The sequence below is a fragment of the Astatotilapia calliptera genome, chromosome 14 (assembly GCF_964374335.1).
Source record: "Astatotilapia calliptera chromosome 14, fAstCal68.1, whole genome shotgun sequence".
NCBI classification, from domain to species: Eukaryota; Metazoa; Chordata; class Actinopteri; order Cichliformes; family Cichlidae; genus Astatotilapia; species Astatotilapia calliptera.
Genome location: NC_137435.1, coordinates 14232258 through 14258331, shown reverse-complemented (window position 1 = coordinate 14258331; position 26074 = coordinate 14232258). Strand labels below are relative to the sequence as shown.

At 40.5% G+C, this 26074-nt stretch overlaps 4 protein-coding genes across 4 annotated transcripts; all 4 read left to right on the top strand.

Annotated features, from left to right (window-relative positions):
* Positions 1–1367: 1367 nt before the first annotated feature.
* LOC113036262 (extracellular calcium-sensing receptor-like) lies at positions 1368–6551 on the top strand. The gene is made up of 10 exons (XM_026192479.2): positions 1368–1388; positions 2681–2844; positions 2935–3229; positions 3365–3451; positions 3761–4030; positions 4110–4307; positions 4400–4666; positions 4920–5147; positions 5261–5384; positions 5638–6551. Exons 1-10 carry the CDS (start codon positions 1368–1370, stop codon positions 6549–6551), a joined length of 2568 nt encoding a protein of 855 aa, XP_026048264.2.
* A 1985-nt stretch (positions 6552–8536) lies between these two features.
* LOC145420178 (vomeronasal type-2 receptor 1-like) lies at positions 8537–9956 on the top strand. Its single transcript, XM_080289107.1, has 3 exons — positions 8537–9234; positions 9392–9478; positions 9660–9956. The coding sequence occupies exons 1-3, from the start codon at positions 8968–8970 to the stop codon at positions 9954–9956; spliced, it is 651 nt and encodes a 216-aa protein (XP_080145233.1). The 5' UTR covers positions 8537–8967.
* A 43-nt stretch (positions 9957–9999) lies between these two features.
* On the top strand, positions 10000–12543 carry LOC113036200 (extracellular calcium-sensing receptor-like). Its single transcript, XM_080289106.1, has 4 exons — positions 10000–10015; positions 10605–10825; positions 11079–11281; positions 11634–12543. The coding sequence occupies exons 1-4, from the start codon at positions 10000–10002 to the stop codon at positions 12541–12543; spliced, it is 1350 nt and encodes a 449-aa protein (XP_080145232.1).
* Positions 12544–15053: 2510 nt separating this feature from the next.
* LOC113036615 (extracellular calcium-sensing receptor-like) lies at positions 15054–19207 on the top strand. Its single transcript, XM_026193030.2, has 9 exons — positions 15054–15259; positions 15493–15787; positions 15950–16036; positions 16138–16407; positions 16596–16802; positions 16891–17166; positions 17503–17730; positions 17842–17965; positions 18046–19207. Exons 1-9 carry the CDS (start codon positions 15150–15152, stop codon positions 18954–18956), a joined length of 2508 nt encoding a protein of 835 aa, XP_026048815.2. The 5' UTR covers positions 15054–15149; the 3' UTR covers positions 18957–19207.
* The last annotated feature ends 6867 nt before the right edge of the window (positions 19208–26074 follow it).

Here is a 26074-nt window from a genome sequence, read left to right as displayed (position 1 = left end):
AGAAACCTGTAAGTCACTTAAAGCCAAGTTCACTCATAAAATGTGTCCGTCATAATAATGTTACAGGCTGTGCTAGGCTTTGGCCCACATCAGTCTAAAAATGTAACCATGAATAACGTGTTTTGGAAAGTAACTGCACAACATGCATTAGTTCTCTCAGTCTCAGAGCAGCATTTCTAATTTTGATTGAAACTGTCAGAGAAAACGGCAGCCTCGAGCAAGCCAGGATATTAGTTTACAGAGGCTGTTAAAATTGTATGTCTAACGTTAAAATGTTGGTGAGACAATAATTTCATCCTAATGGTACTGACATATTCATAGGGTTAATTTTTGAGACAAAATATCATGAGGTAGTCATGATTTTGCAAATATTTCATCTTGTAGTGCAGTTTACACAAATTGTTTTAAAAATGCACTCACCCTACAAACATTACTGATGAGTCAAGATCTGCACAAATTGACAGAAACACTGAAGCAGCTCCACATTTTATTCTTATTGTCAGGTATGTCCTATTTGTCAGGTGATAGAAAATAATGGTGATACAAGATCACAGGTGAAATTGGATGATGACTTATTGGTTCATTACTGTATTTGAAGCACATATGTGACTGCATGTATTTGGAATGTCTCACTGTTATTTATCAGGTGACAGAGGCAGCTCTGCCATGTTGTAGCTCAGACAGAGGTGAAGATGCGAGGTCACAGGCGACTGACTGATGATTTGGTGCTATAGATTAACTAGTATTTATTATCATGACAATTGTTAGGCTGCTGAAGTAAATTGATTTATTAGTGTATATTTGACAAAGAATCTGAATTGACATGTCTCACTTTTTATATGGCACGAATCAATGTGTTATTTTATCAGGTGGCAATATGTCCTAGTGCAGTCAGAGGGGAAGAGCCAGGGCCAAAGGTGAGGTACATGTTGGGCGACCGTGGCTCAGGGGGTTGGAAATCGCATCTGTGACCGGAAGGTCGCCGGTTCGATCCCTGGGCTCTCTGTCCTGGTCGTTGTGTCCTTGGGCAAGACACTTTACCCTACTTACCTACTGGTGTTGGCCAGAGGGGCCGATGGCGCGATATGGCAGCCTCACTTCTGTCAGTCTGCCCCAGGGCAGCTGTGGCTACAACTGTAGCTGCCTCCACCAGTGTATGAATGTGAGAGTGAATGAATAGTGGTATTGTAAAGCGCTTTGGGTGCCTTGAAAAGCGCTATATAAATCCAATCCATTATTATTATTATTATTACATCAAGCACATAGTAATAATTTTAATCTGAGGATAAAACGCATGTACTGAGGCTAAAAGAAGCTTCAGTGCTCTCAGAAGACTAAAAAGATGGGTAAGGTCAACAATGACTCAAATGAGATTAAACAATGCTGCTGTATGTCCACCAGGAGACACTGGACAGTATAGATGTAAAACCAATATGCCAGCAGTTTATCTCAGTTAACGAGAGGAGAAGGCATGTGTTTGGCTCCTTCACATAGCGGACATTGAGTTGTGGTGTGGGACACCAGTAGTCCATGTCTGTTGCTGTAACAGTAGTTCATGTTTAGAATAAAACATCTCAGCTCACTGATCTGATCGGGGCAATGGTGCCTAAAATGTTGCATAATTTTGCTGAGAGATCTTTTACTTTGTGGTAATCTTAGATGAGTAGTTTTAAGGACAAAAACCACCAGGTCATTCAGTGTTCCCTTAGTGCTAATGTATCAGAGATGTTGGTGCAGTATAACTGAAGTAATGTTGTTAAGTCCTCAAAGTCATATTCTTTTATTGTCATGACTGTATTTGAAGCCATTTTTATTTTTGTATGATACCTGATTTATATGGAATATGACTGAAGTAAACTAAAGTCTAAAATACTTAGTCAGCCATTTGTTTAATAGTAATTTAACATTATCTAATTCACATATAAAACCATGAATTGTAATTTTAAATGGTTTAAAAGCATGTAGAATAGGATATGTAGGCAAGTATAATTCTCCTTTTTTTATCAAGAAGCAAAGAGAAAAAGGGAAAAAAAAAGAAACAAGGCACTGTTCGATGGTTGAATCATCTGTCCCCACCAATGCCAAAATCAAATCTACGCCCTTGCATAGGGGAATTGCAGTAAATGTAGTAGTAAATAAAGTATTTTTTTTAATTTACTGAAAATAAGTATGTCATCATTTTCAAAATTCAATGTAGTGTGCATTTCCTTGGCAATGCAAGAAAATTTTTTCTAAAGATCTCTTTCCACCTAAGTGCCACCTAAGGTGAGAGCCTTATATTTTCTTGTGAACTGTATTTATATAACCAGTGACTGGCATGTATTTTCAAAGAAATACAGGTAGATTAAGAATAGTCTTCTGATTTTCAAAGCAACAGTTTTTAAAAATTAACCTTATTTATAAAATGTGTAATATTGCTAAGAGCTTGGATTTTTCACAATACCTGCTGATGTAGCACAGTTATTATGAAATTTCTATTATGCCCATCCCACATTACTGTCCATGCCCTGGTGGGTGTGGATCAAAAAGTGATGAAAGGGGTTGACATAGGCTTCTATATAAAATCAAGGAGCCATGAATACAAATAAAAAAGAATGAGGCAGTTATGGGGGGCTTTCTTGTCAGATATTTGCTTATGTTTATCTGTCTGTTAATGATTTTATTGTCTTCCTTTCTGGAGTCTTCCTTTCCACCTTCATCCTGTAAATTGCAAAATAAATTTAATCTCAATGGCATACACAGGCCTGGGGATGTAATTCTGGGAGGGTTATTTGAAGTCCATTACAGTTCTGTATTCCCTGAGCGGACGTTCATCTCAGAGCCAGATCAGCCTAACTGCCGTGGGTAAGTCTCATCCATGTAGCTGACAAAATTCTCTCATTACTATTATTGCTTAGAATTTAGTTACTCTTTTTCATTTTTTGTGTATTTTAGATTTGACACCCCTGGATTCAGACATGCCATGACCATGGCCTTTGCTATTGATGAGATAAACAAGAATTCGAAGATACTTCCTAATGTGACTCTGGGATACAGCCTTTATGACAATTGTGCTACACTTGAGATTGGGTTCAGTGCAGCATTGTCATTAGCCAGCGGTCAAGAGGAGCAATTTTGGCTTCTGGAGAACTGTTCAGGGACCCCTTCAGTTGTGGGGATTGTGGGTGATCCTTTCTCCACATTTTCTATTGCTGCCTCAAGTGTTCTTGGTTTATTCAAGCTTCCTATTGTGAGTTTCCCAATTCTACTTTTTTGTGTGCTTCTGATATACTGCATTTTAATTGATCTACATTGTTAAATAAAATTATCTGAATGTCCCTTGCAATTTGCACAATTGGATTTTATAATATATGCTTCTTGACAGGTGAGTTATTTTGCCACTTGCTCCTGTCTGAGTGATCGACAGAGGTTTCCATCCTTCTTTAGAACAATCCCAAGTGATGCTTTCCAGGTAGAAAGTTGCACAATAAGAATTAAGTTTTTATCTGAGGTTAATTACTGACAGAAAACTTAGACATGAGCCAAACCAGTCAAAGAAATACTTTTTGCAAAATTTTGCATATTTGCAAAAAGTATTTCTTTAAATAAAAATACAATGTATTTAGGTAAAAAGTGTTATCATGAGAAGTTAACTTTTATTTAATGTTATTTTTTAAACTTTCATTAAATTAACTTTTTGATATTAGACATGAACAAGCAAATTTTCACTAAAAGAATATTTACACATGTACACTAACAACTTCAATCTCTTTTCATGTAGGTCCGTGCTATGATTCAGATTCTAAAACACTTTGGCTGGACATGGGTAGGTCTGCTAGTCAGTGATGATGATTATGGCCTCCATGTTTCCAGATCCTTCAAGTCTGACTTTCTTCAATTAAGTGGAGGTTGTTTGGCCTACTCAGAGATTTTACCTTGGGAAGATCATCCAAATGAATATAAGAAAATTGTGGATCTGATGGCCAGATCCACAGCTCGTGTTGTCATTGTGTTTGCACATCAAATACACCTGATTCATCTCATGACAGAGGTTAGGGAAAATATCATAAAACACATTGCAGGTAATGTATTACAAGAGAGTAAAAACATAACTGCAATGCAATCCACAGGTGGTGAAACAAAATGTGACAGGCTTGCAGTGGATTGCCAGTGAAGCTTGGACAGTAGTTGGTGGACTCCATACCCCTGAATTTATGCCATTCCTTGGTGGAACACTAGGCATTGCCATCCGACGAGGAGAAATACCAGGCTTTAGAGACTACTTGTTAAAAATTAATCCCGCAGAACAGAATAGTGCAAACAACATGGTGAGAGGGTAACTTAATAAACTTCAAGTCAAATTTTCTGTAGGTTATTTTTGTTGACCTGTTTTTGTTTCTCTGGTTGTTGTGCATTTTAGGTGAAGCAGTTTTGGGAAGATACATTTCACTGTAGATTTTCAGCAGACTGGTTGGAAGATGGTGGGACACTTTGCACTGGAGAAGAAGAGCTTAGGAATGCTGAGACTGAACTTTTGGATGTGACTGAACTCAGGCCTGAGTATAATATTTATAAAGCTGTGTATGCTCTTGCACATGCCCTTGATGACATGCTGCACTGTGTTCCAGGGAGAGGACCTTTTATTGGGCACAGCTGTGCCACTTTGCAAAAATTAGAGCCATGGCAGGTTTGATGTCATTTTATACTCCAGTCATTCATATTTTACCAAAACTTTATGGAAGAAAGATAATTGTGTAGCAACTAATAATATAGTTTCATGTCTCGCTGCTTTAAAGAGACAATAGCAAGAAGTTTTATTATTAATTACTGTATGATTGTACATTGATGAACTAAGTAATAGACTTAATTCCAGGTTGCTCCAATAATTGGTGTATAAAAGAAGGAAAAAGTTCATAAGCCTTTATCTATCACTTTTATAGCTGATGTATTACTTGGAAAAAGTCAATTTCACAACTCCATTTGGTGATCAAGTATTTTTTGACGAGAATGGTGATGCCTTACCTATTTATGATATCATGAACTGGCTGTGGCTCCCTGATGGAAGCACTAAAGTTCAGAATGTGGGTGAGGTTAAGATGTCAGCTTTCAAAGGTGAAGAAGTCACACTTGATGAAAACAAAATCTTCTGGAACTTTAAATCAAAAGAGGTAAATTCTCCTATTCATACAATTTGCTTTCAAACAAAAGGATAATAGAGTACACAATACAAGTATAATTGGTGTTAAATAACTTTTTAAAAATAATAATTTTTACCCTTAAGCCAACTACATCAGTTTGCAGTAATAACTGCCCTCCAGGAACACATATAGCAAGGAAGCGGGGAAAGCCTGTGTGTTGCTATGACTGCATCCCTTGCTCTGAGGGAAAGATCAGCAATAACACTGGTTTGTATCATTTGACATTATAATGCATGAGATGTGCGATGTTTCTTTGTGTTTAGCAGTGTACGGTCCTATGGTGGCTTTTATTAACACCAAGTCAAAATTATTGTGAGAGTGGTTTCCAGTTACACATCAATGAAAATATTACTAGATGAAAATACTGACTGTCCATTTTATTGTACAAGACACTCATAATATGACAAAACAGTGTGAAACCAAATGAAGAAATCAATCTCAATTCTTCCCATTTTTTTAGATTCCTCAGAGTGCACCAGTTGTCCAGAGGACTTCTGGTCAAGCCCCCAGAGAGATCACTGTGTTCTTAAGAGAACAGAGTTCCTCTCCTACCATGAGCCCCTGGGAATCTGCTTGACAACCACCTCACTGTTGGGCACATTTATCTGTACTGTTGTTCTAGGAATTTTCACATATCATCGCAGCACACCTATGGTGCGTGCAAACAATTCAGAATTGAGCTTTCTGCTTTTAGTGTCACTTAAGCTGTGTTTCCTTTGTTCACTGTTATTCATCGGAAGACCCAGACTTTGGACATGCCAACTGAGACATGCAGCATTTGGGATCAGCTTTGTGCTTTGTGTCTCATGTATCCTGGTGAAAACTATGGTTGTTTTGGCTGTGTTCAAAGCCTCCAAGCCAGGAGGGGGAACCAATCTTAAGTGGTTTGGTGCTATGCAGCAGAGAGGGACAGTTCTGGTTCTTACTTCCATTCAAGCTGCAATCTGCACTGCCTGGCTTGTCTCTTCCTCTCCAACTCCACATAAAAACACCCAATACTACAATGACAAAGTGGTGTATGAGTGTGCTGTTGGGTCTACAATTGGCTTTGGAGTGTTACTGGGTTACATTGGTGTGCTGGCTTTCCTTAGCTTTCTGCTAGCATTTCTAGCCAGGAATCTTCCAGATAATTTCAATGAGGCCAAATTCATCACATTCAGCATGCTGATCTTCTGTGCCGTGTGGGCGGCCTTTGTCCCTGCTTATGTAAATTCTCCTGGAAAATATGCAGATGCAGTAGAAGTATTTGCCATCTTGGCCTCAAGTTTCGGGCTATTGGTGGCACTGTTTGGACCCAAATGTTACATAATTCTGCTGAAACCAGAGCGAAACACAAAGAAGGCAATCATGGGTCGAGAGACCACCAAGCCATAAAACCAACATCTGTAGGATAATGACCAAAAATATATTCATATTAATGCAGCCATAATTTGTCCTTTAAATGTTTTTATACAGTTTTACACATTAGTATTGTTTATTTGTACTTTATTTGTACTATAACAAGTACCCATGCATATCTCCCACATCATTGAAAACGTCTCTGAATATCTCTCAGTGCACAACATTATTGGCGCTGTGTGTCAATTTTGGCTGCTCCTTAGCTTGTTATGTAAACATCTACAATCTTCATGGTCAGAATTCTTCTAATGAATTCCACCCATGATTCTTTAAGTGCAGTGACCTCTTGTTTTACGTCTCTAATGATATTATAATAGTTAACTGGTTGAATACTTCACAGCTTTTATCAAGCCCACTTATTATGGTCTACATCTATATATATCGATATAGATGACAGATATATATCTGTCAGTATAGGCTTTTCAAAGAAGAGAACCTATTGTCACAGAATTCACATATGCTTTGATTTTAGAAAAAGATGACTATATCAAAACGTGACTCATTTTCACCATTTTAAATGTAAATTTTCAGCAATGAAAAATGTTAATATTAAATGAGGACATATCAACTTGAATGATTCCATTGCCACAGGAATGGTATTTACTTAGAATAACCCCTTTCTTTCTTAAGATATGGTTAGTCAGAGCACTCAGAGAGCACAACTCTCCGTGAAGGCCAAGGTCTATGCTAAAACTTTGTTTTATGTTGTTTTTATTTTGCTGGTGTCTGACCTTTGACCTATGATTTGAATGATTACATATTAAATAGTTAAATTTCTTTACCACAGAACTGGTTTGTTGGTATATTTGGCTTGTATATTGATATTTTAAGATATATTTATGCAGTGGGTAATTTTGCAAAACATTGTGGCATCATTGTGATACATTGGGTGTTGTATTTAAAAAAGTGTGTTGTAAAGGTTTTTTTTATCTGTGAAAAAATTTTCAAGAAACTCATTGTTTTCTTGAAAGTTTTTTCAAGGTCAATTCTATCCTCGGACTCTAACAATGAAGAGTGAAGTCATGTCCCCCAATGCCTAGTATATCATTGTTAAGTTTGAAAATGTCCCTAAAAACTGACTGACAGACAAGCAAATGGAACCAGTTACATATCCCTTCCTGATAATTAAACCAAATATCGATCTGTCTAATGATAAAGGAAAATGGGCTGGTTCTTATAGTTCTAATAGTGCTTTCCTACTCTGAGCACTCAAAGCTCAGAGTGGTACAGAGACACAACATGCCTCTTCCATCTAAAGTTCACATGCATACTCATTCATACTCCGGTGGATGCATCAGGGAGGAACTTGGGGTTAGTATATTGCCCAAGGGTATTTTGCAAGCATACTAAAACAGACAGGGATCAAATCAACCTTCCGATGAGTAGGTGATCTGCTCTACCTCCTAAGTGACATGCTCTACTAAAACGAATACCTGATAGTCAAACAGTCAAATATAGTGATAGCACCAGTACATATATGTAGGTTTATTCATACAAATAGGATATACTCAAACAAAAGACCCTGCTAGGCTATTTGTCATTAAACACATCAAAAATGTATTTGAATATTAAGCAAGATTGACATTCATTTTCCAAATCCAAAAGTACAAAATCTTTAAAGTACATTTTACAAAATATATGGTTCAGTGCTTTTATACATTTATTAATACAGCACAGCATTCAGACTATGTTTATATATTCATATTTATTTCAGTGTGGTGACATGTCTGCAGCCATACCCTTGAGAGTGCTGAAAAAAATTAAACAATGACGCAAAGCATGTTAAAGGGATAACACACCCCTCATATAAAGTAGAGAGACCTTATAAAAGAAACAATGATACTGAAGGTGGAGATCAGTTATGGGGGGCTTCCAGGTCACATATATTTTCACAGGTGTCTCTTTGGTCTTACTTTTTTTCCCTTTTTTCTTTTTATGCTTTGTGTCTTCTTCACTTTCTTTATCTTGTAAGTTAGAAAGAAAGTTTCATCTCAATGAAATGCACAAGCCTGGCGATGTGGTACTGGGTGGGTTGTTTGAGGTCCATTACACTTCTGTCTACCCAGAGAGAACATTTACCTCAGAGCCTCAACAGCCTCACTGCACTGGGTAAGTGTCACACAAATATGACATCAGCAGAGACATGTACAAATAATAACTATTCAAAATATTCATGACAGATCTAAATTATATACAAGATAACTTCTCTATCTTAGCGTACATATGTCAAAATATTAATTACACTTCTTATTTTGTATTAACATACACTCGTTTTAGGGTTCATTTTGTATATCTCTGCTTGTTTTCATGTTTGCAGATCTCTTTTAGTGAACAATACTGACGTAACGTTTGCTTGTTTGTTAGCTTTGATATTGTAGGGTTCAGGAATGCAATGACTATGGTATTTGCTATTGAAGAGATCAACAAGAATTTAAATTTGCTACCTAATGTGACTCTTGGATACAGTCTTTATGACAACTGTGGTGCCCTTGTTGTTGCACTCAGCGGTGCCTTATCACTAGCCAGTGGCCAGGAGGAGCAGTTTCTGCTTCAGGAGAACTGTTCAGGGATCCCTCCAGTCCTTGGGCTTGTTGGTGATCACTACTCAACATTTTCTATTGCTATTTCCAGTGTGCTAAGTTTATACAATATACCTATTGTAAGTTTTAAGTTTCATATTTTTATGCTTGCACTGTGCATTTCATTTAAGTGTAGTATTGATCCCCTGCGGTACATTTTGGCGGTACTTATAATAGCATTTGGACTGGCTTTTACTTGTATGATGTGTTAATATGTCTCTTGTATATTTGTAATAGGTGAGTTATTTTGCCACATGCTCCTGCCTCAGTGATCGTCAGCGTTTTCCAACTTTTTTCAGAACCATCCCAAGTGATGCTTTCCAGGTAAAACATAATTACCAAGTTAAATGAAATATACCATAGTTTCAGGAAAGGACTTTGAAATTATTTCTAATGACTTTGATGTATTTAATGAATAAGATAAATTATAGAGGTTGCATTAATTGGTTTCAGATGTATATTTATAATTTTTTTAAAATAATACACTCATCTCATATCCACTTAGGTGCGTGCTATGATTCAGATTCTAAAACACTTTGGCTGGACTTGGATAGGTCTTCTAGTCAGTGATGATGATTACGGACTCCATGTTGCCCAATCCTTCCAATCTGACCTGGCTAAATCTGGTGATGGTTGTCTGGCCTACTTAGAGATTTTGCCCTGGGACAGTGACCCAAGTGAACTGAAGAGGATTGTACATTTGATAAAGACATCAACAGCTCGTGTGGTCATAGTGTTTGCACATGAGATACACTTGATTCAACTAATGGAAGAGGTTGGAAATAAAAAAATGTTCACATAGATAATTTTTATTGCAGCATTGTACTTTATTTGTCTAGACAAAAATGACTGCCATTGAAGGTAAAATAGGTATTCTAATAATTAGATTAAACTGATAACATTAAAAAGCAGAAACATCACAATGAAACTTAATCAGTTTTATGTTATCAAAATGCCCCAAATGTGCAAGAAAAATAAACATTGTTTATTTAACTAACTTCATATCAATAACTTGATAACTTAATAGCTATAGTGAGAACCTACATAAATTTTGTATTCTAAATTTATTATCATAGGTAGCGAAGCAGAATGTGATAGGTCGCCAATGGATTGCAAGTGAAACATGGACAACAGCATCAGTGCTCCAAACAGCCCACCTCACTCCGTACCTGCGTGGCACATTGGGCATTGCCATCCGCAGAGGCGAATTACCAGGGCTGAGGGAATTCCTGTTAAAAATACACCCAGACCAAAGTGACAATGGAAGATACAACAATAATTTGGTAATAATTCTGAAATAAATATAATTTGAAAGTATATCTAAAATGAATGAGAATGAGACATGAAATAAATAAATATTTTCTATTATCTCTCAATACTTTTATTCCATTACAGGTAAATCAGTTTTGGGAATTCACATTTCAGTGCAGATTTGCACCAGCTCCTGCAGGCTGGCTGGAAGGTGGAGGAGCGCTATGCACTGGGCAGGAGCATATTGAAAATGTGGACACTGAGTTTTTTGATCTTTCTAATCTCAGGCCTGACTACAATGTGTACAAGGCCGTGTATTCTCTCGCATATGCTCTTAATGACATGTTGCATTGCAAGCCAGGAACAGGACCCTTCAGAGGGCACAGCTGTGCTACTTTGCAAACAATGGAACCATGGCAGGTATGGTATCAATTTATACATTTTTGTTTGAAAAGCTACTGTGTCACTGAAGTTTTTGTTATTGAAAAAGGTCCATTATTCTATAAGGGCACTGATATGTTTGCAATGAATTTCCATTATTTTCTTTCCAAAATAAAAGAAATGGTAGAAGTAGTATTTTTTTAAATAATTAAGAAAAATTAGATGAAACAACATTCTGAATTACAGTCTACCTTGATGCTGTTCCTTCTTTTTTTCCATTAACCTTCATTAGCTCATACATTATTTACAAAATGTCAACTTCACCACTCCATTTGGTGATCAAGTATCCTTTGATGAAAATGGTGATGCATTGCCAATATATGATGTCATGAACTGGTTACACCTACCTGATGGACAAATTAAAGTTCAGAATGTTGGTGAGGTTAAAAGGTCAGGCTTTAAAAGTGAAGAACTCACCATTGATGAAGACAAAATGTTCTGGAATTTTGAATCAGGAAAGGTTATTTTTACTTTTCTAAATAACTTCTTTTATAAAAATACTGAGTGAAGTAGTGTATATTGAACCTTGTATGTAATCAGTTTGTCTTTCTCTAGCCACCCCGATCAGTGTGTAGTGAGAGCTGTCCTCCAGGCACCCGGATGGCTAGAAACAAAGGACAACCAGAGTGCTGTTTTACTTGCATTCCATGTTCAAAGGGAAAAATCAGCAAAAACAACAGTGGGTATTTGTAATTCAAGGATATTTTTATTTTAATTTTGAGAAATTATACATAGTTATATACAATTGATATCATCGATTATATGCCTTCCTATTGTTGTCAGATTCCTTGGAGTGCACCAGTTGTCCAGAAGATTTTTGGTCAAACCCTCAGAATGACCACTGTGTTCTTAAGAAGACAGAGTTCCTCTCCTACCATGAGCCTCTTGGTATTTGTTTGACAACTGCCTCTTTGTTGGGCACATTTATCTGTGCAGTTGTTTTAGGGATCTTTTTCTATCATCGACGTACACCCATGGTACGTGCAAACAATTCAGAGCTGAGCTTCTTGCTCTTAGTATCACTGAAACTATGCTTCCTGTGTTCACTGTTATTCATCGGAAGACCCAGGGTATGGACATGCCAGCTGAGGCATGCAGCATTTGGCATCAGTTTTGTGCTTTGCGTCTCATGTATCCTGGTGAAAACTATGGTTGTTCTGGCTGTGTTCAAAGCCTCCAAGCCAGGAGGGGGAACCATTCTTAAGTGGTTTGGGTCGATGCAACAGAGAGGGACAGTTCTGGCTCTTACTTGTATTCAGGCAGGAATCTGTACTGCCTGGCTTGTCTCTTCCTCTCCAGCTCCACATAAAAACATGCAATACCAAAATGACAAGATAGTGTATGAGTGTGCTGTTGGGTCTACAATTGGCTTTGCAGTGTTACTGGGTTACATTGGTGTGCTGGCTGTCCTTAGCTTTTTGCTAGCATTTCTAGCCAGGAATCTTCCAGATAATTTCAATGAGGCCCGACTCATCACATTCAGCATGCTAAGTTTCTGTGCCGTGTGGGCGGCCTTTGTCCCTGCTTATGTCAACTCTCCAGGTAAATATGCAGATGCAGTGGAAGTATTTGCCATTTTGGCTTCAAGTTTCGGGCTATTGGTGGCACTGTTTGGACCCAAATGTTACATAATTCTGCTGAAACCAGAGAGAAACACAAAGAAGGCAATCATGGGTCGGCTCACTATAAATGAATAGAATTAATATAATTTGGGTTATTTAAATTAATCACTTAATCGGTTGAATTCATTTCACATTTTGTCTCCAACAGTAATAATTTAGGGTCGCTAAAATCTTAAATCTTTTATCAAACAATAGTATGGCTAATAGATTTTTTTTAAGAGCATTATCATGGCAAAATGTTATCTTAAAGAAATTGTAACTTGCTGGATTGTTCGCCTCACCAGATCTTTTCTCCCCTCAAGTTGAAACTTTTGGATCTCAACCAAAAGAATGCACAAGAAATGAAGTTACAAATTCTAACATTCAAAGGAGTTGCAGCTGTAAGCTAAAGATATTCCATTCAGAGAAGATGATTTTTTGTGAATTCATCCTTAAAGGCTACCTGAGAAAACAAACAAACAAACAAAACAAAAACAAAAACAAACAAAAAAAATGAATGCTGCCATTGTAAAAAAAACTGACCTAATTTGAGCTCCTGCTCCTGAAAGCAATGGGCAGACACACACAGACACAGAAACAGAGACAGGGGCAAACAGAAAACAGAAACTGACCATTTGCCTTAAATGTGTTGTAACATTTTGGTTGTCCTCAGTATTTTAATCTTAATATGGGTGTATTGTTTCTCACAATAAATCGATGTGATAAAATCTGTTTCTGCCTAGAGAACATGAATGTAAAGGGTGAAATTCATATTGAGGTTAACAATTAATTAAAGCTTCTGTGCTTGGGTGTTTGTGTGTGTCTGTGCCTGTTGACAAATTTAGGTAGGGATACTATTAAAATAGCAATAATACATATGCTTTTTTCTTTATTGGGCAAAATTAGTAGGAGTTTCAGGGAGTGTAGAACACTGTCTAAACACCTAGATAAACCAGATCCAATAAAAATGCAGAGTCACAGACTAAACATCTACTGAATCTTAATCTATTCTTCACAGATATTCTGATGAAAATGTCAAATAAACAATTAAAAAAAACAATACAAAAATAGTTAGCATCTGCACTCCTAACTCAAATTAACAATAAGTGGTACCATTACGTCGTGAATTAACCTGTCAATAAAATACTTCAGGTTTAATATCTAACATATCATGTAAAATAAACTAACTTTAGCCAATACTTCCATGATGCTTCAATGCAGATGAAAGCAAATTGTGTTCAGCTCATACTTAACATGGCTGCTATGCTAATTCTCAAAACAGGAAGTGATGTCATCATATTATACTCGGACAAGTTAAATGATCCACCCCCACCCCTTTTTTTACACAGAGTATAGCCTTTAAAGAATACAATTATCAAATTTGTTTAAAGTATCTTGGGTCTTATTCACAGCTAACTGAAAAGTATATGAATATATGAAACCAGAGGAATTGTACTTAAATCGTATGCATTCAGCTCTTCCTACATCACGGTTTCCTTCAAAATATGTCTTTGCAAAAATTGCGTAAAAAGCATTTGCAGCAAAAAAAACACAATATTCCAGAAACACGCTTTGCCAACTGATCAGCTGTTCATAACACTTCCTACGTTGGAATAAACATCACCACAATCTATCTGATGTTCGCCATTACCTGCCCGAAAACGGAAGGGACGTCATTTTCGCGGAAAACAAAGCTATGCTGCTGTTTTTAAAATTAATGTTTGAGTTTATGCCTTTCTGTATAGTCTCTGGGAAACTTAGAACTCAAATTACATTGTTGGAAATTGTTTATTTTGATGCACATGCTGTTTTTTTTTTTTGGGGGGGGGGGGGTTTGCATATTCGCATTGTAGGATTTATTTTCGTTTTTCCTCCAGTATATAAAAATTGTTGTATCTCAAAAAAAAAACTATAAAGACATTCAAAATGAATTTCCTGTGGTTGGAAACTATTTTGTGCAACTTCTTTGCATTTACAGTTTTGAGGGATAAACCTCTGAAATTTCTCTAACTAGAAATATATGTTGTTAAAAAACAAAATCAATTTTCAAATTTTTTGTAGTTTATTGCACATTTTTGCAATTTATGTAGTTAGTATGGACTTAATGCATACATATTATTAAAATTTGGAATATAATGTTTGTATTGATGTATATCAACTTGCGGACTTGGTTCTATGGTAGGTCTTAAAGGGTTAATATAGAAGGTTCTTGTGCATTTATTCAGATTATGGTCTTGAATTTATTTATTTATTCATTTGCTCACTGTATGTCTCAATGATTTAACCGCAAGAATATTTCTCCCCCCCTTTTACTGCACTTGATAAATATGAAAAAAAAAAACACAAAAATTATGTTTAACTTTCTAACTCTCTAACCTGCATAGTCACAAGTGAGTGTATGTTCAGTCATAGCATCTGCATCAATAAAAACTGATCTCAAATGAAATGTATTATAGGCCCTGCCCATCTGCTGTCTGCTCTGATAGGTTATTTACAGTACTGCATGTCAATAAGAAGAAATTGCAACGCCATGAAACCTGACTGGGCTGAGAAAAGGGGAAAAGCAGATAATAGTTATGTTGTCACTTGTACACGCCAATTTGCTCTTGTTCATTTTGATATATTGTTACTTTTCTTTTACTGCAGCCTCTTCTCTGTCTTCATCCTCCTGCCACTCACGTGGACAGTTTCATCTAAATAGCATGCAAAAAAGTGGAGATCTGATCCTAGGAGGACTGTTTGAAGTTCACTTCTTTTCTATCTTCCCTGACCTGTCATTTACCTCAGAGCCACAACAGCCTACTTGCCATGGGTAAGTATGACAGTGAAACAGCACAAAAGACTTTGGGAAATCACTGCCAACAGTGGCATTAAGAACAAATACACACATCTTGCAATATGAACTTTCTTTATTTTTGTCATTTAGCATGTTACTTTAGTTGTTTCTGTTCTTTTCATTTGAGTAGTTGCAAAACGTGTATGGTTGCAAAATGTTTTCCAGGTATACTGCTATATTTTTCAATAGCAGACTGTGTTTTTTGTTAGTTTTGATGTTCTAGGATTTAGGCAGGCAAAAACCATGGCCTTTGCAATTGATGAAATCAACAGAAACTCCAACCTATTGCCTAATGTGACTCTGGGATTCACTCTTTATGATAACTGCGTTGAACTTGGAATTGGATTCCGTGCTGCATTGTCATTAGCCAGTGGTCAAGAGGATCAAATAATATTACATAATACATGTGTTGGAAATCCTCCAGTCATAGGGATTGTGGGTGATTCATCCTCTACACGTTCAATTGCCATCTCCACTGTCTTAGGTTTGTACAGCATACCTATGGTAAGTTTCCAGTTTAACCATGAAATATTATTTTTGGTTATATTTAATATAAATATATAGACCTAATTGTAAATTTAATGACCAGATTGAAGCTTAAAAAAATGTAAGGAGGCAGTCAAGGCTTTGAATATTTCTACAATATACAGTCTGTATCTTTCACAGGTGAGTTATTTTGCCACATGTTCCTGCCTGAGTGACCGTAAAAAGTATCCATCCTTCTTTAGGACGATCCCAAGTGATGTTTTCCAGGTGAAAATTGATCAGCACAATTATAAACAGTCATCAGTAACTAATGAATAACTAAGTTTTGTCTTGTCTATGCATTCATGTTTTAATCTGTATTCACTTAGGTCCATGCTTTGATTCAGATTCTAAAACATTTTGGCTGGACTTGGGCAGGTCTGCTTGTCAGTGATGATGACTATGGACTCCATGCAGCAAGATCCTTCCAGTCTGAGTTAAGTCAGTCTGGTGAAGGTTGCCTGGCTTACACTGAAATTTTGTCCTTGCACAAAGAAACAGATGAACTCAGGAGGATTGTAAATGTGATGAAAAAATCCACAGCTCAAGTTGTCATTGTATTTGCACATGAGAGTCACATGATAAACCTTATGGAAGAGGTTTGAATTTAAAAGTTTAAAATTTTTACTAGCTATCTAGATTTGCATCACTACACTGTGTAACAGATGCATTATGTCTTTATATATTGATTGAGCAGAGAAAACTAGTAATAAAGAATTCATAATGTTACTAAATTAGTTGCTACTTACAATATGAGTTTGTACATTTGGTCAAACATAATGCACAGGTGGTGAGGCAAAATGTAACAGGCCTACAGTGGATGGCCAGTGAAGCCTGGACAACTGCTGTTGTGCTCCAAACACCTCACCTCATGCCATACCTGGGTGGTACACTGGGCATCGCTATTCGTCGAGGAGAAATAACAGGGCTCAGGGAATTCCTGTTACAAATACGTCCTGACTTGCATCACAACAATAGCTATGGAAATAGCATGGTGAGGGTTAAACTATTTACAGTGGTATTTGCAGGAATTGCATATTTTATTATGTATAACATCTAAAATAGTTTTCATAATATTTCAGGTGAATCAATTTTGGGAATTCACATTTAAGTGCAGATTTGAACCAGCTCCAGCAGGCTGGGTGGAAGGGGGTGGTATATTATGCACTGGACAGGAAGATTTGGAAAATGTGAACAATGAGTTCTTGGACGTTTCCGACCTCCGGCCTGAGTATAATGTGTACAAAGCTGTTTATGCTCTGGCATATTCCCTTGATGAGATGCTGCAATGCAAGCCTGGAAGAGGACCTTTCAGTGGGAACAGCTGTGCCACATTACAAACACTGGAGCCATGGCAGGTGTGATATCAGGTTACACTTTTTGTCTAAATTGATTGTTCTGTAATTACATTTAGAAAAGAATTTACCCTGTAAGGCAAAATGCAGTGCTATAAAATTAACTATGAAAAAGCTGGATTGAGGATTATATTTTCTCCTGAGCAAAAGTAGTGGTTACTGTAATTAGATCAGAGAAACCATTAATGGAATAAGTATGTCGCATTACTATAGGCCTTGTTTAAAAGCAATGAATTCCTATATTCAAATTTAATAGCTCTAATATTTGACTACTGAACAGCAGGGCCACAGTTTACATTGTTAAAAGTAATTTAATTCTTATACATCTGTTTTTAACAGCATGTTTATTACTTGGAAAGGGTAAACTTCACCACTGAATTTGGTGATCAAGTGTCATTTGATGAGAATGGTGATGTGGTGCCAATTTATGATGTGATGAACTGGTTGTGGCTCCCTGATGGAAGCACTAAAGTTCAGAATGTTGGTGAAGTTAAGAGGTCAGCTTTCAAAGGTGAAGAACTCATACTTGATGAAGATAAAATCTTCTGGAACTTTGAATCCAAAAAGGTTTAAAATGGTTTTTCTATCCTTTTATCTTTTCCCATATGTATATTTTTCATTTTTCTCATGTGCACAATATATGTAATTCTAGCAGGTAATATTAATTTCGTCTAACAGCCAGGTCGATCAGTATGTAGTGAGAGCTGTCCTCCTGGTACCCACATGGTGAGACGGAAGGGAGAACCCAAATGCTGTTTCGACTGCATCCCTTGCTCTGAGGGAAAAATAAACAATAAGAGCAGTAAGTGCTTGTCTTTGCATATTTTATTTAATTTATATTAAATGTAAAATGCATTTCACCATCTTAGCTTTTATTGTCAGATTCCTTGGAGTGTACCAGTTGTCCAGAGGATTTTTGGTCAAACCATCAGCGTGACCACTGTGTTCCCAAGAAGACAGAGTTTCTCTCCTACGATGAGCCTCTGGGATTTTGTTTAACAGCAACCTCTTTGCTGGGAACAATTATATGTGCTGTTGTTATAGGGATCTTTTTCTTCCATCGCAGAACACCTATAGTACTTGCCAACAATTCGGAACTTAGTTTCCAGCTATTGCTGTCACTTAAGTTATGTTTCCTGTGTTCACTGCTGTTCATTGGACGACCCAGGCTTTGGACATGCCAACTCAGGCATGCAGCATTTGGGATCAGCTTTGTGCTGTGTGTCTCATGCATCCTGGTAAAAACCATGGTTGTTCTGGCTGTTTTCAAAGCCTCCAAGCCAGGAGGGGGAGCCAGTCTGAAGTGGTTTGGTGCTATGCAGCAAAGAGGAACAATTCTGTTTCTTACATCTATTCAAGTAGTCATCTGCACTGCCTGGCTTGTTTCTGCTTCTCCTACTCCAAATAAAAACACCCAATACCACAATGATAAGATCATTTATGAGTGTTCAGTTGGGTCTAGTGTTGGTTTTGGAGTGTTATTGGGTTATATTGGCATGCTGGCTTTCCTCAGTTTTTTAATTGCTTTCCTGGCAAGGAATCTCCCTGATAGTTTTAATGAGGCCAAGCTCATCACATTCAGCATGCTGATCTTCTGTGCTGTGTGGGTGGCCTTCGTTCCTGCTTATATCAGCTCACCTGGAAACCATGCAGATGCAGTGGAGGTATTTGCCATCTTGGCCTCAAGCTTTGGCCTGTTGGTCGCACTGTTTGGGCCCAAATGTTACATCATCCTGTTGAGACCAGAGATGAACACAAAAAAAGTTATAATGGGCCGTGGCACTCGATCATAAAAAAACATTTTCCACATGCAATAGAAAAATACATATGGTGAATACACATTTATATAAATATATTAAATAAAATATAAAAGTGAGAACATATAAAGAAAGTTTGGATTTCTCCTTTACTGTGTATGCTAGAATGTGCAAGCATTGACTCTGTGACACTACATTGTTAAATTTAACTTTAGACATAATTTAGCTATATCTGTCAGGGTTCCTGGGTCATGTTTGTTCATGTTCTGTTTATTTTCCACATGTTCATGTTTCCTGTTTTACCGTGCCAGCTTTATCTATGTGCATCATGTCTAGTTCTACTTCAAGTTCAAGGTTCAAGTTCAAGTTCAAGGTTCTTTATTTGTCACATGCATAGTTATACAAGTATAACACACAGTGAAATGTAGCCTGACATGCTCCTCGACAGGTGCAAAAAAATTTGGGGGGGGTGTGTAGAGGAAGAACATTATATATATATATATATGTAGTATATACATTGGGTGAATGTGCAGTAGTAGCAGCAAGCAGATGAATTCTGTACATTAATATGAATAGACATCTGACTATTTTACAAGATAGACAATATAAACATATTTAAAATTAAAGGAATTGAAATGTACATTGTGCCTTGGTTTAGTGTCTGGAAGAGTCCTGACTCAGTCAATTATAGATGATGTGAGAGGGCGGGTGTGTGTGTTTATGTGTTATTAGTCAGATTATGTTTAGCTGTGTACTCATTGGTCTCTAATCATCATCAGTGTATTTAAGCCCTCAGTTTCTTCATGTCCACTGTCTTGTCATTTTCGATTCCGTGAGTGTGTTCTCTGTTCAGCCAGCCAACCATTCAACCAGTCAGCTAGTCCGTTTCATATTCTGTTCTCACTGTCCTTGAAATAAACATCATCTTCATTCCACACTAACACGTGAGTCCTGCATTTGGGTTCTCTCTTTCTTCTCTCCACACTGCGATGCCTGACAGAATGACAAGACCCGTGGGGCGCGAAGACACGCAATGGACCCAGTGGACTCTGATTTAACCCTCTGGGGTCCAGGGTATAACTGGCCGTTTTTGACTACTTTCGATTTTACCTCTATATTTTACCTTTAAAATACGATTTTCTTGCCTTGTTTGGTATCATTATTTTCAGCACAACCTCAAATATCTGACATTTGAGTTATTTTGGCATACTATATTAGCACAGTTGATCTAAATTCAGACAAAAAATTCAAAAATTCGAGTAGAAAAATTATATTTTTTTATTTTTTTATTTTTAATTTATTATTTTTATTATTTTTTTATTGTAACATTCCAACTTCCCCCTTAGTGTGTTTGTTGGGCAGCTTAGATAATGTCACTTCAGAAAAGAATATAGCCCATATGGTTTTCACTGCCCTATGCATAGCCAAGAAAACTGTCCTCATGAACTAGAAAAATAAAACCAATCTTAATTCTAACCAATATAGAAATTATCTATTAGATTACATTAGTCTTGATACAGCCTCTGCCACCACATCAGATCAATTGCTCTGGGCTCCTTTGATCAGCTCCATCACCTAGTGGGGGTGGGGGGTCATAGTTTGGTCCCGCCTTCACTGTTGTGATTGGTGTGGGGGTAGGGACAGGCTTAGGGCGTCGGGGGGTTCCCCGGAGGCATCTTCCTTGGGGGGCTCAACCCAGGGTAGCGGTCATGTCCGTTTGGGGGCTCTTTTGGCTCTCGGGTGACTGTTTACTCGTGGCTGCGTGCAGCGGGGCTAGGGGAGGGTCTGTGCTGACGGACGTGGGTTACTGACCTGGTAGCCTGGCTGCCCCTGGGTGGGTCCGGGATGGGCGTGAGGTTCTGGGGGCTGGGGCCCTGGCCGGGCCTCGGGGCCTTGGGTCCTGGTTGGTGTGTTGCCGGGGTTGTGGGCGGGTGGGTGCATGGGGGCCGCCGGTGCGTTGAGCCACCTGTGGGGCTCTTCAACTAGTGGGGGAGATTGTCACACCTTGCAGGAGCTTTCCTCTCCTCAGGAACTCTCTCTGCAGGAGGGGGAGATACAGGAGAGGTGGAGGAAGATCTCAGCCTGGGCGTCTGTTGTCTCATGTAGTCTGGAAGATGAGTGGATGGTGGGGTGGGTGCAGTTTTCTCTGTGGTGGGGTTGGGTGGACTGTCCCGGCCGGGGGGCGCTGCTGCACTGGGCCCCGGTCTGGATGGGCCTGGGCCCCCTTTCCCTGGCGGGTCGCAGAGTATGGGGGTGCCTACTGGGGTCAGCGGGGGTGCTGGCCCCAGGGAGGGGTCACTTGGCCCTCCCTTCCTTCCCTCCCCATCTCCAGCTGCCTCCCTCTTCCCGCTCCACCACAACCACCCACACATGCAGGGCCTTGGAGTAGGGGTATGTCACCAGGGAGAAGAGGAGGCTATCCCCCCCCCCCCCCCCCCTGTCCCCTTCTGGCTGCCTGTGCCTCAATTTTATCCCACAACTTAGACATTCACATTACTCACACTCTCATTACACATACATATAGGATCTTGGGGGTGGGCACGATACACGGAATCCAAAGTACCATCAGGGTGTACACCCCACCCCTGGCATCGTTGCCCACCTCTCAAGGTTAAATACACGTAGACATTGAGGGCTAGCAGGAGGGACCATGCGCTTACCTGCTGCTCTCGGGCAGGTAGCTCCATGCCCTCCTGGGTTTTAAATGCACCTTAGAACACACATGCATCAACACTACAATGAGCGGGTGGAGGGAGGTTTGGAGTCTTCTCTCACCCCCGTTCTCTGCGACCTGCTGGAGCGGGGGGGCTAGGAGGAGGAGTTGGCCGTCCGACTGCGGTCTGGAGTGTGGGGCCTCCCTGCTGCTGCGGAGTCGGGGCGGTCTGCCTCCCCCCACCGCAGGGAAAAGGGTAACACCACCTGGGTCTGGGTGCAGTTCCCCCCTCCAGGGGCGGGGGCACCTAGACCCGGTTTGTAGAGTACGCTTGGGGAGTGTGATCGTGTGTACAGCGTCTCTTTATGTCTGTCTCCACATTGGTTGAGTGTGGAGTAAGTGCATATGAGAGCATGAGGGTGGGAATGGATGTTTGTATCTGTGTGTGCCTGTATGTCTGTGTCTATATGTCAGGTTGGGTGTCAGGCGCCACCTCTCTGGGGACATCTTAGGCCCTCCAAGGTTTGGAGGCCTATCTCCCCCTACCACCACTTCCCCTGCCAGTGGCGGACTCCCTCAGACATCGGTGCGTTGGTGGTTCTTTGTGTCCGGGGGTGGGCGTCCAGGTACACACCGGCTCACTCCTTGGCGGCCGCTTATCAGGGCCAGGAGCCTGGGGCTCGCTCGGGCCACTTCGGAGGTGGGGTGCCCCCGGCCTCTCGGCCTGGGGCTTGGTCACTCAGGCACGGCTGGCTGCCGGCGGAGCTCACGGGCACGTCACTGCAACTCCCCCTGGCTTCTGCTCCGCGGCTGCTGAGTGAGCCCTCATCTGGGACTCTCCTCAGCTCTTTCTGGGACAGTGGCGCGGCTGCCCCTCTGTTGGTCTTCCTTGGTCTCTTGTGTTCTGGGGGCCTCTGGATGTCTGGAGTTTTGATCTCCTCCATACCTGATTCATGCCCTGGAGGACGGGGCTGTGGCCTCCCCACACCCTCTAGCAGATCATTACATGAAGGAACCTTTTAAAAAAAACAAGCGTGTCCATGCTCACAGGTGTACACACGGGTATTCACAGACGCGGACTACACCTTTCTTGGCTGCTGCCTCAAAGCACATTGTGCGCTGTCTATCTTGCATGCTGCACAATATCGTTTATTATTTAGTATCTACTGATATCTACTGCTAGCTAGTTTATTGTGATGGTGCTGTTTTTTTTATTATGTTGCTCTTTGTTGTTTGCTTTCTCTTCTGCTTTTTTTTCTCCATACAGGTGACCCAGGTGTTTTGTTTGTTTTGTTTTTTTTTCTTTCTTCCCCCCTTTCTCACCGTCTCTTCTCCCCTTTGGTTTTCTTTCTCTCCCTCTCTTTTTTTCATTCTTTCTCCCTGCCCTATCCCCCAGTCATGTCTGTCCCGTTTGTAGCAACTGAAAATAAAATAAATTCATAATTATAATAAAGGTCAATCAAATGGACCAATATGGCAAGGCCATGATGATCCACTTGGTAAAATAAATCCGCTTGGCATCTTTCTTAGCCTTAAGACAACAATTCTGATGGCTAAAGATCCAAACGGGACACAAAAAAAAAAAATCTATTTACAGAACAATCAGGTGTGCTGCATCAAATAAGAAGGCACACAAATTATTTGTGCCAGTCCAAAAAATGTAGTTTGTGTTCAGTATAAGACAGAGGAGAACACCAAAGGCCTAAACCCTGCAGTTCTGACAGCAGGAGGTGCATCAGTCCAGTTTTCCATGTGGGAACAACGTTTACACTGGAATCTGCCTTTGACGGCTTTTTTAGAGCAAATGTGAAATTCAGCAGTCTAACTGACACACAATACAAAACAATAACTACACAACAAACTAGCTATAGCCTCCAAACACGCTAAAGGTCACTAATGTCTCACATATGTAAACTCGCTCTTTCTCTTTCTTTCGCTCGCCCGCTTTCCATTGCGGGTGTCACTCCTAAAAACTTCCCCTTCTCCCTAAACAACCAAATGTCACATGTTGCCATATAATTTTTTTGATTGGCTGACATGGTAAACTCTAACACCAATAGGGAAGGGGTGTTTTTTCTTCTTCTTTTTTCACTCGCAAAGGGAGAGTGTTTGCTAGCGCTGTCTCTAGAAAACGCCGTTTTTACCGTTTACAGAAAAAAACATTGCGTGTATTTTGTATCATAACTCTGGTTTTATGTGACCCATCGACACAATTCAAAAACTGGTATGTAGTCTGAAGTACGCACTTTTGACCCAAGTTGAAATCGAGACTCTGAATCGCTGCATCTTGTAGCTGGGTAGTCTTAAAATGGTCATGTGATTTTGATGCTCCGGCGCGTCCAGCGGCCCCAGAGGGTTAATTGAGCGGCAGGAAGCAGCGCTTTCTCTTTTGGTGGGAAAGCTCAGGCGGAAACAGCAGCTCTACTCAGAGTATGAGCACGTCTTCGTGGGGACTCGTCTGGCTCTCGGTGGACTTTGGAGATGCAACGGCCCCCCACCTGCTGCCTTACCTGGGGAGAGTGGTCTTCAGCTTCTCACTGTCTCGCAGCTCCACTCCGCGCACCAGCCGCTTCTCTCACCGGTGCTTCCACCTCGCCGTGGCACAGTGGCTCTGACTCCCATCTCGGCTCAATGGAGGCTTCCTGCTGTCACAGCTAAGGGGAAGCGAGGCTCATTTCACCGTCGCTCATACTGTTTGGTGCAGCAATATCACCATAACCCAGGGACTGTTAATCCTCCCAAGACTTTAATGGCCGCTGTTCATAATCCATCTAATCCAAAGACTGTGTACTGTAATCATATTTTGGGCTATCCAATCAATATTAATTGAGACCTGAACCCATTAAGGACATTCATGCTGCTAAGTCTGATAACATTTCTCATCCTGTCATTATTTCCACATCAATCTATCAGCCTTTTCCTGCTAGCAGTGTGGCTCAGACCCTTCCTCTCCCTTCACCTGTTCCAGTTACTCGGGTGAGGGTGGCTAAGGCTCAGCCTGTCCCCACACCAGATCTTCGGGCGGCTAGGGCTCAGCACGTCTTCGCACCCATGCCAGTTCCTTGGGTGATGGGGCAGCTTACGTCCAGCCATCACCTGTTCCTGTGCCAGCTCCCAGGATGAGGGCAGCTAAGACCCAGTCCATTCCTGCACCCGTTCTTGTTCCTCGGGTGGGGGTGGCTAGTGTTCAGTTTACTCCTGCACCTATTCCAAAACCCAGGATGAGGGCAGCCAGGACCCAACCCGTCCCTGCACTTGTTCCTATTTCTCGGGTGTGGAAGGCTAGGGTTTGACCAATTCCTCAACCTGACCTCGCCAAAGCTCAGGTGAGCTTGTCCAGCATTTTCCTCATGTTCTGGAGGCTGGGAAGAGTTAGCTCAGCAACCTGCTGGTCCACCACTTAATCCACCTCTACAACCTATACTTTAGTCATTAGCTCAATCACTAACCTTGTTATCATCTCTGTTACCCACTCAGTTACCGGCTTAGGCATAGGCTCTATCACTCCTACCAGCTCAGGCACCAGCTCAATTACCAGCTCAGCCATCTATTCAGTCACCAGCTATTCAGTCACCAGTTCAGGCTTTAGCTCAGTCACCTGGCCTGCAGCCACAGCATCCAGAGCCGGCTGTGAGCTCTTCCTCGTCCCAGGCAGAAGTTTCCACACCTGCTGGCCCTGACTCGTCTCAGCCAGAGGTTTCCCCACCTGCTGGCCCTGCCTCGTCTCAGCCAGAAGTTTCCGCACCTTCTGGCCTTGCGTCGTTTGCAGCTCCACTGCCGGCGGCTCCCACACCACTGCCCTCCTGACCTGTTTCACCTCAGTTGCTGGCCACGCGGTTGCCCAACAGAACTGATTTGGCCCAGCCACTGGCCACACGGTCACCTGCCAGAACTATTTCTTTTGGGACTCTGGACTCAGGACTCTCTAATCATCATCAGTCAGTGTATTTAAGTCTGTCTTGTCATCGTTAATTCTGTGTCTGTGTTTTCTGTTCAGCCAGCCAGCCATTCAGTCACTCAGCTAGTCTGTTTGATGTTTGTGGTGAGGCGTGGTCGGCGGTGCCGTCTGGACGCACCTACAACTGAGCCAGAGGGAGGAGCTGGCCCAGAGAGTGGCCTAGATGGCGGCCCACGGAGGTGTGCCGCCAGCGGGAAGAGCTGCGGGTCCAGACCGAGCGTCACCTGGAGAGAATGGCAAACCTGGCGATACTGCTTCAAGCCTGGTCAGCATCGCCGCCGCCACCCCCGCCGGTGTAACCTGACAGTGGGGAAGCAGTGGAGGAGCCGCTTTGGGCCACCTTTAGCATTTGGCATTTTCCCAACAACATAATGTAATACCATAATCTAAATCCAGTCAATAAAACAGAATTTTCTTAAAGCAAACATCAGCAACCCAAAATTAGCAACCCCAGGGTTAAGTCTCCAGCTCCACACTCATGTGAAACTACACTCTTCCCCTCTGGTCTCTCTTCTCCTCTGGTCTCTCTTCTCCTCCTGCTCA